Source organism: Mus pahari, chromosome 10 (genome assembly GCF_900095145.1).
Source record: "Mus pahari chromosome 10, PAHARI_EIJ_v1.1, whole genome shotgun sequence".
Lineage (NCBI taxonomy): Eukaryota > Metazoa > Chordata > Mammalia > Rodentia > Muridae > Mus > Mus pahari.
The window spans coordinates 50,156,869-50,166,631 of NC_034599.1; the positions used below are offsets into that span (position 1 = coordinate 50,156,869).

General features: G+C 42.5%; 1 protein-coding gene across 2 annotated transcripts in view; it reads right to left on the reverse strand.

The window, feature by feature from the left end:
* Nrg4 (neuregulin 4) overlaps positions 1-9,763 on the reverse strand; it is a 105,539-nt gene that overhangs the window by 8,121 nt on the left and 87,655 nt on the right. For both annotated transcript variants that reach the window (XR_003844649.1, XM_021207791.2), the window contains one exon: positions 6,850-6,929. Coding sequence is in view for 1 of the 2 variants with exons in the window: in XM_021207791.2 (XP_021063450.2) it covers positions 6,850-6,929 (80 nt within the window). In the remaining variant the exon portion in view is untranslated. The remainder of the gene's footprint in view (positions 1-6,849; positions 6,930-9,763) is intronic.

Here is a 9,763-nt window from a genome sequence, read left to right on the forward strand (position 1 = left end):
GGATGGCGTGAATATGCCTGTTCTGGTCGCTGATGGACTGAATCAATGGCACCACTCTCTGACCTTTATCAGTTTATTGCACAGGCCTGAGCTGAGGTTGTTGAGCGTCTCATGTCTGTACCAGGCTCGCCCCAGAGCTCAGCTGTCATCGTACCACATAGATCTCATCTCCTTCTCTGTATTCCGGCCTTAGATACTAAATTTGGCCTTAGAAAATGCCTGGTCATATATGTAAATTGTGTAAGCTGATACTCACCCTATCCCAGCTTTTGGTTGTTGTTATGGTTTCATAGTATTTTTCTTCCACTAAAAAATATTCATAGCCGGGCGNCAGGCGGATTTCTGAGTTCGAGGCCAGCCTGGTCTACAAAGTGAGTTCCAGGACAGCCAGGGCTATACAGAGAAACCTTGTCTTGAAAAAAAAATAATAAAAATTTTCATTTCTTCCCAGCATGGTGGGTTACTCCTGTAGTACCAGCACTTGAAGTTTTAGGCAAGCTTGGGGTATACAGTTAGTTCCAGGGCATCCTAAGCTATAGAGTATAACTTAATCTCAGAAATAAACAAAATCTTAATTAATATATAAAGACAAAATTTGAATTTAAGATTCTCCCCAATGAAGGGTAGGATGGAAAGGCTGCAAAAATTGCTTCCTATTTTTTAATATTTTTAAAATTATGTATATATGGCATGGGGCAAGTTATGTATGCATGCAGTCAGAGGCATAGGACCTTCCTGGAGCTGGAGTTACTGCTCAGTACAAGTGCTGGGCACTGAACAATGTGTGCTTTTAACCACAGAGCCATCTTTCCAGCCTCTTCTTTTTCTTTTTACAAATGTGTCTTTGCACATAGGAAAGGGCTAAACATGTTTTATCTGTACATAGTTTATAAAAGGCAAACCACTACTGAGTTTTACTGATCCATCAACTACTCCGATAGACCATATCCAGAGAGAAGCGAGAGAGGCAGAGAGAGGCAGAGAGAGGCGAGAGAGAGAGAGAGAGAGAGGGAGAGAGAGAGAGAGAGAGAGAGAGAGAGACAGACAGACAGACAGACAGACAGACAGACACACAGACCCGCAGGGTCATACTCATGCCAGAGTGCTGCTCCTACACACGCCCCTTGGATTGAGCCCCATTTGTGTTCACCAAACCCTGCAGTTTTCTTGGAGGACTTTGACTGGTTGGTTCACCATCAAGCATTTTATCAAGGAGTATGACTACAGATATTATTGCTACAGAGTAAGCAAAGGGCAACTCAAACCATTAGCTAGAGCTGCCACTAAGCAGTAAGGGGCACGTTCCCTCAGCATCTTGAGACTGTGATCGTTTTGAGCAATGGAAGCTCAATGCATCATCTGATAACATCTTTCACTCTGGTTGACTTTGTTGTGAAATGTGTAGCAAGTTACCATTTTAGCCACTGTCAAGTTTAGTGACATCAAAAGTCACAGTCACATAAAAGGAGTCACCATCATCTCCAGAAACTTTTCACTATTCCAAACTAAAATTCTATATATTAAAGAACAACTCTCTCCATGGTCCCTGATACAACAGCTACATTTTCTGTCCCTATACATCTGGATGTTCTTGGATCTCACTTTAGTGGAGTTACACAGTACTCATTTTGAGTCTGGCTTTTTTTCACTTAGTATAACGTCTTCAGAGTACAGTATTCATATATAGTCTTCATATTATGGTATCAGAATTGTATTCCCTTTTAAAGCTAAGTAATGTTCCATTATATGTATCCACTTACTTTATCCATTCACGTATCAGTGGACGTCTGGATTGTTTTCCATCTTTGACTACTATGAATGCAGCTTCTAAGAATGAGGGTGTACAGATACTTGCTCATGTGTGTAACCTCACACTAGTCAACTGTTAGATAAAGTGGCAATTCTGTGGTTTGATTTAAGACCTGTCACATGTTTATCTAGGTGACTCTTAACATCTTATATTCTTACCAGCAATATACATGGGTTCCAATTTCTGTACATCATGGTCAATACATGGTCTTTAGTAGTCACCATCCCAATGTGTGAGGAGTCCACACTCTTTTTTATGTCCCCGTGACCAGTGATGCTAAACACTTCACAAGCTTGTGGAGAAACGTCTGTGGAAATCCTCTGCCAATTTTTGAATTGGGTTGTTTTTATTTTTATGATTTATTTGTTCAAGAATATTTCTTTTTTTTTTAATGTTTTATTTATTTATTATATGTAAGTACACTGTAGCTATCTTCAGATGCTCCAGAAGAGGGCGTCAGATCTTGTTACAGATGGTTGTGAGCCACCATGTGGTTGCTGGGATTTGAACTCAGGACCTTCAGAAGAGCAGTCGGGTGCTCTTACCCACTGAGCCATCTCACCAGCCCAAGAATATTTCTTGTTATTAATTTTAAGTTGCTATTAAAACAATAGTAATCATGATGATCATGTGTATCACGCATGTTGCTCACACTTGTCCCTTACTACCTTTGACTGATTGCCCCCTGCCCCCTCTTTACTCCTTCTATAGTGGGATGAGTCCTGAGTCCTGGCAGAGTAGCCTCATCTTGCAGTAAGAAGGCATTTCAAGGTTCTGTGTGCCGGACTGCAGCGGAAAGGGGCCATTCTTTCCAGAAGTGGTCAGTGTTACGGACAGAGCAGCAAGCATCCGTAGCATCTTTGCAGAGTCTGACTTGTCTGCACCTTGTTGCCTGAACCTGCTGTCACCTCTCCTGACTTAACACTAGGTAGCACTCTGAGCCCAGGTTTGTACCGATTCTGCTGCCAACTGAGAATCATCCAGAGCAGGAGCTCCGTGGGCAGGCCTTGAGCCTTGGTGTGCCATAAGTCGCCTACACCCTGTAAGAAAGCCTACCGAACTCATCTCTCCTGTCCAGCAGAAACTGCTAGAATTTCTCTAGGTCTGTCTGCTCTTGCTCGAGCTAAATAGATGTTTCTTTACATTTTCCCAGGGGAGTCACACACCCTTCAAAGACAGCTCCTGTTTCTTTTCATGCATACGTATGTGTACGTGAAATAAATTCTCTAAATTAAATCCTAGCACTGCGTGGTTTGAAAAGCCTTTTCTCCTGTTTTGTGGACTGCCATTCCGTAGACAGTTGTATCAACTTTAGTTATAACAACTTTTCATTTAATGAAGTGCAATATGTAGAAATGTCTTAGTTGACTGCTTTGGTATTATTTATATACAAGAATTGTTGCTAAGTCCATTGTAGGGTACTCCTCCTGTTTTCCTCAGAGTCCTGTAACTGTGGGTCATATGTGTCGTCTCTCATCCACTTTGAGTTCATCTGTGCCTGATGCTAGTGTGCAGCTTCCTCTTTCAATGCACACAGACCCAGCCCTGGCATAGTTAGTTAAAAATCAGACTTTTGGCAAGATATAACCCATAACTTACAACATTCAGCTTCATATACAATTCAACAGTCTTCAAGTTGTAACCATGAGCCAGTTTTAAACCAGTCCCTTACCCTGGAAATACTTTTCAGGGCTCTCTGCAGTCACTGCCCGTTCCAACCCTGAACCGTAGGAAGCCACTCACTTATCTTAATACAAAGGCAAATGCACGTGGCGGGCTCTGCAAGTCCTACCTCACAGCACAACTGAGTCACATGACAGTGAATGTGACCGTGCTGTGCTTGTAGAGCTACGGCCGTCCATCTCACAGGCACAGCAGTGGACTTCTGGGTGATTTCCACTCCTTGGTTACAGGGAGGAGCGCTGTTGTGACCATTCGGGTTCTTTATACAAACCCACGTTTTTGTGTACTTGGGTAGCTGACTAGGAGGAGACTTGCCAGGCTATACAAATGTGTCTTAATAAACTGTCCACTCCTCTAGTTACAGCACCATTGAACTGCACTTTTCCATATCCCAGACTTGAAAATCACAGCAGAGTTAGTGAGTTAATTGGCATTTTATTTTGGCTTTTCAGTCTTCTAGTGAATTACAATGTCATGTACTTTGCACGTGCTCATTGACCATTTGTGCGTTTTCTTTGGTAAAATGGTTGCACTTTAGTTCTCTGGTTTTCTGTTACTGCGTTGAGATGTTTCCGTCGAATGAGTTCTTGTGTATGTTATACCATCTGTCAGATATGTGCTTTGAAAATATTTTCTCCTATTTGTGCCTTGTATTTCATTTTGACAGTGGAATCATTTGAAGCATGGGGATTTATCGTTTGCACACAGCGTCTATCAAGTACTTAACCAATTGTGCTTCCCATACTCTATCTTTGCCTAAAATGAGGGCATAAAGAGTTTTTCCTTCGAGGTTTATATTTTAGTTCTTACATTCATAGACATTGTGAGCTATTTGTGTCTATGGGAGAAATGAATTTATCTTCTTGCATGTGGCTATGTGACTGTTGCAGCATCCTGTGACACTGCTGTGTGGGAGCCTGTGACACTGCTGTGTGGGAGCCTGTGTCTAGAGCCCAGCACCATGCTGTCTAAACTATGTCAGATTTGCCATATGCTGGCTCTCGGTAGTTGGAGCCCTTCAATGTGCTGTTAAATCACTGCTTCCCTGTCCCTGTCCCTTCATAGTCCCAGTGGTGTGTCACAGTCACCCTATCAGCTACCACAAAAGCACCTGCTGCAGTTTACTGGGATGCGCTGTCTCTGGGAAAATTCACAGTAAGGAGAACTGACATCCGAGTATTATATTTTCCAAAGCCATCAGCAGCACAGAAATCCCCGTGATTATTTGAGTCTGCCTTTCTTAGAACTACTGCAGACTTCATGGCACAGATCAGTATGTGTTACGTTTCTACTGGTGTGATAAAACGCTGTGGGCAATGTAATGTACAGAAGGAAGGCTTTGGTTGGCTTATAATGGTTCCAGAGGGTTAAAAGTCCAACATGGCTGGGAAGCATATCAGCAAGCTGTAGATGTGTTATCTGGAATACAGCTGAGAGCTCACATCTTGTCCCATAAGGAGGAGACAGAGAACACACTGGGAATCGCATGAATCTTTAAACACCTCAAAGCCCGCCCACAGTGGCACACCTCCTCCAGCAAGGCCACGCCCACTAATCCTTCCCAGGCAGTTCCACCACCTTGGGGCCAAATATTCAAGCACATGAACTATTGGGGCCATTCTCACTCAGATCACTGCAGGTCTTCCACTGCTTTTGTTAGCTCCATCCCTGTGTACTTTGAGATGCTGTTACAAAAAAAGTATTGCTTTTAAATTTTTTATATCTAGCAGTTTCTAATATGTGGAAACATATTTTACCTCTTTAAATTAACCTTGCAACATCACTAAACTACCATCATGTCTTATATTCTGTACTCTCTTCAGTATTTCTTAATGAGTTTATGAACAGTGATTGTTGCTTCAGTAGAAGTTTGGTATAAGTTCAAGTACCTGGGCCTAGACTATCATTAAAAAAAGTTTATACACAAATTCAATCAATGAATATACTACTATTTGAATTATGATTAATTTAAGTTTTTATGATTAATTTAAGTTTTTAAACTTTTTATATCACTCTCCAGATTTTATTTTTTTGAAAAAGGGTTCCATAGAGCCCATGTTGGCCTCATTGTAGCTGAGGATATCCTTGCACTTCTGATCTTCCTGTCTGTAATTCTTCTCAGGGGCTGGTATTATAGGTGTGCATAACAGAGGCTGGTTTTATGTAATGCTGAGGACAGAACTAGGGCATCTTGCCTGCTAGGCAGGCACACCACACAAGAGCTGCAGCCCCAGCCCCTCAAGTTAGCCCTTTCTTTGGTAGTTTTTCTTCTTCAAAGGGTTTGTCTATTTAATCTAAATTATGCTAGAGCTTTTCCTATTGCCCTGTCTGTAATATTGCTAGAAATGCTACCTAAATCTTGTTGTTGATATTGCTAATTCCTGTCATTCCCCCCCTCCTTTGATCATTAGTAGTTTTTGAAATAGGGTCTCCTGCTGAGCCTGGGTCTGATTCAGTAAGATTATGCGGCCTTGGGGTTCCAGCAAACCCCAGAGATCTTCCTGTCCCTGGCTGTTCCCAGAGTAGGATTATAGAACCCTGCTATCAAGCCCAGCATTTTAAAAAAAAGATTTCATTTTAGTGTACGTGAGTTTGTGTGTACATGTGCATATGTGTGCATTCATGTGTGCCCGTGTGTACCCATGTGTGCATGTGTATGCATGCATATATGTGCACACATGTGTGCATGTGTATGCACCTGTGTACCCATGTATGCATGCATATATGTGTGTGCATGTGTGCACAGATGCAACTGCACACTGAGAACAGAGGTCAACTCTTGCTTCACGTGGTTTGTTCATTTTTCATTGTTTTCAAGTAAGAGAAAGGAAATACAGTGCATGCTGCCTTATTTTGCTAGAAACCTCAAGAAGCTGTAGAACACTGACTTGCTACAGTTTTCCCTAAGGTAATTTCCCTGCCCGGGCTCCCAGCACAGCCCCTATCAGAGTGGTTCTAGAACACTGTTCCTCAGATATGCTGTAGCACATTACAGCTGAGTACATCACTCCAAGTGCCGAAATTCATATAATTTCACAAATTTATTTTGTGAAAAAATATTACTTCTGACACACTGCTAATAAAAAAATTAATCCGCTGGGCAGTACTCAGGAGGTAGAGGCAAGCAGGTCTCTAAGGCCAGCCTGGCCTACAGAGTGAGTTCAGCCAGGGTACAGAGAGAAATCCTGTCTTAACAAACAAACAAACACAGAAAAGAAAAAAGTATTCTCCTGTGAAAAGTAACCACTGTCCCGAAATCCAGGGGCAGGTCTTTGAATGGCTGTGAACAAAGTCCGCACACGCAACAGCAAGGATCTCACCCATGCCCCTAACCATCCCAGTTGGACTTTACTCACTGTGGTGGGTACTGGTATTGCTTGTCTCTACCAGGCTGATATCACACTGGACTGAACTGGCCCTCTGAAGGTGGCCCTTCCTGGCATCAAAGAGAAGAGAAATACAGATGAAAAATGGGTAACTTGAAAACTTGTCAGAAGAATCAGAAAGAAAATTAATCTTGAATATTTGGAAGTACATTCTCTCTTCAGAGCTACCTAACATTGTAGAGCTGCCCTAATGTTTAGCAAGCGTCCCCCCCACCCCCCGCCACACACACACACTTTAGCCAACCGGCCCGCAGAGGTGGCGGCGGCGCTCTGGATGCCGCTAAGCTAAGCCTGCATGCATGGCATTGATGCTGAGTCTTAGGGTGGTATTTCTGTAAAGAGGTTACTCCCACCACTGTGGACCCATTTATGAAATATGGGATGGCTTTAGTGAACAACTCTAGTTCATGACAATAAAAATCATTTTGAACCTAATCCTCATCAGCTTTGGGTCATCTGATTGTAACCTTATATAAGCTATAATCTGTGACCATGTGAATTTAAAAAAAAACTATTCTAAATATTAAAATGAAATTTGAAATGTAAAAAGTTGCTTTATTTTTTCAGTATTTCAACACAATGTATTAATTTATGTTAGTGAAAACAAAACAACATCATCTAGCCATAGCAAAATGGCATTTTCTAAAAGCACACGGGCCCGTAATCCTAAAATGCCAGTTTCAGACAGGGTTTTAGCACGGGGGTTGGGGAACATTTGGAACCTCATCGTTCAGGTAACATTATCTCCTAAGTCACAGAAAGCCCAAGGCCTCACTCAGGCTGAAGCACTTTCAACCACCAATCGGTCGGACCCGATGGAGAACTGTTTGTTTTCGTGTCCTAAACATTTTCTTCTCCCCTGAACTGACTGGTGAGCTGGTTCCCACCTGTCTCCAACCCCATCCCAAGCACTGGGGGTTCAAGCACATGCAGTGATGTCCCGCTTTTATGTGGGTGCTGGGGATTCAAACTCACAACCTTGTGCTTGAAGAACAAGTATGTATTCACTAAGCCAGCTTTCCAGCCGTCCCTCCCTCCACTTTCATTTTTTTTTTTTTTTTTGAGTTGTTCTCATTTTGTATCCCAGGCCAGTCTAGAACTTGGCAATCTTCCTGTCTACTTCTCCCAAGTGCTGGGGTCACAGGCATACACTCCATGCCTGGCTTAGTTTTACTCTTAGAAGAATATTTCTTAGCTCAGAAACACTGTACAAAGTTAGTAGACAACAGCACACAGCCTTTGTCTAGCTCTCATGAGCAGTAACGGCCAGGTTGATTCTGACATGTGGTTAGGGCACATGTTATCTCTGCTCAGGTTGTCATTAAAAATGCAAAAGAGGATCTAAGAGGAGAGCTCACTTGGTAAAGTCCCTGCCTCGAAAGCATGAGGAGAGCCTGGATCAGATCCCCAGAACCCACATTGTTAAGTGTGTGTGGTGGTGTACCCTGGCGATTGAGCACTGGGAAGGCAGAGACAGGCAGACCCCTGGGGCTCACTGGCCAGACAGTATACAACACCTGGTAAGTCCAGGCTAAGCAAGGTAGATAGTGTTTGGATAATGACAGCTTGTACTGTCCTCTGGCCTGCACATACATGTGCAGGTACACACACACATACATGGACACATATATATAGAAAATATGTGATTTTAAGCACATTTCAGTCTGACCTGAAAACTATTTTAATATGTTATTTTTATAAGACAATTGCTATCTTAAAATTAAATTATATCAATTTTCTAAATGTTCAGGTTTCCAAAGTCTAACTTTTATGACTAGGAAGAAAACTTATGTAAAACAAGACATATAATTAAAAGGGTAACTAACAATGTTTACAGACAGTTTAAGAATCCACGCTCATCCAGGTGTGGCAGCACACACCTCCATCATGACACCTGGGAGGTGGAGGTGAGGAAGATACATAGCGAGGTATACTTAGCTGCACATATTGCCACATATATGTCACGTATTGCTGCATATGTCACATATTGCCACACATATGCCACATACTGCCACACACATGTCATATACTGCCACATATATGCCACATACTGCTGAATATATATCACATACTGCCACATATATCAATATTGCTGCATATGTGTCACATACTGCCTCATGTATGTAACATACTGCCACATATGTCAATATTGCTGCATATATGTCACATATTACACACATAAAGGACAATATGTTTATTGTTGAAAGTTACACCCCACTTCTTTGGTCTTTCTTCTTGCATCTCACACATGTCCTGGAGAGTCAATTCTACACTGGCCCTTAGGCAGAAGAATTATTGGGAAATAACTCTTAAGTTCTACACAACCACAATTATCTCCATTTCTCCTCCATTCTTAAAAGGTGTGTTCACCACTGCAGAGGTTTGGGGTTTGCAGGTCACCACCTCTGAGAACACTGCAGAGGTCACTGCTGCCCCAGGCCCCTGAGTGCTCAACACACTCCCCCACTGGGTCTGGGAAGACTTGCTGTCTTGTCTACTTCAGTGATTTTCTCCTTAAAATTACTGTTCTGTAGTTCTATGTGCTATGCACGTGCTCTTCCTTAACCCGCCTGGCACGTGCTGAATCTGTGGGTGACTTAACATTCTGAATGTCTCAGCTAATACACTCTTCAAACACTGCCTCTGTCCCAAGTCTTTTCTTCTCAAACTCCAGAGAAAAACAAGAGTCACTGTTTGCTGTGCTTCCTGACCATTCCTCAATACTCTACGGTTCTCTTTTTCCCTTAGGTCTGGGGTACTTTCCCTTAGGTCTGGGGTACTTTCCCTTAGGTCTGGGGTACTTTCCCTTAAGTCTGGGGTACTTTCCCTTAGGTCTGGGGTACTTTCTCTTAGGTCTGGGGTACTTTCCCTTAGGTCTGGGGTA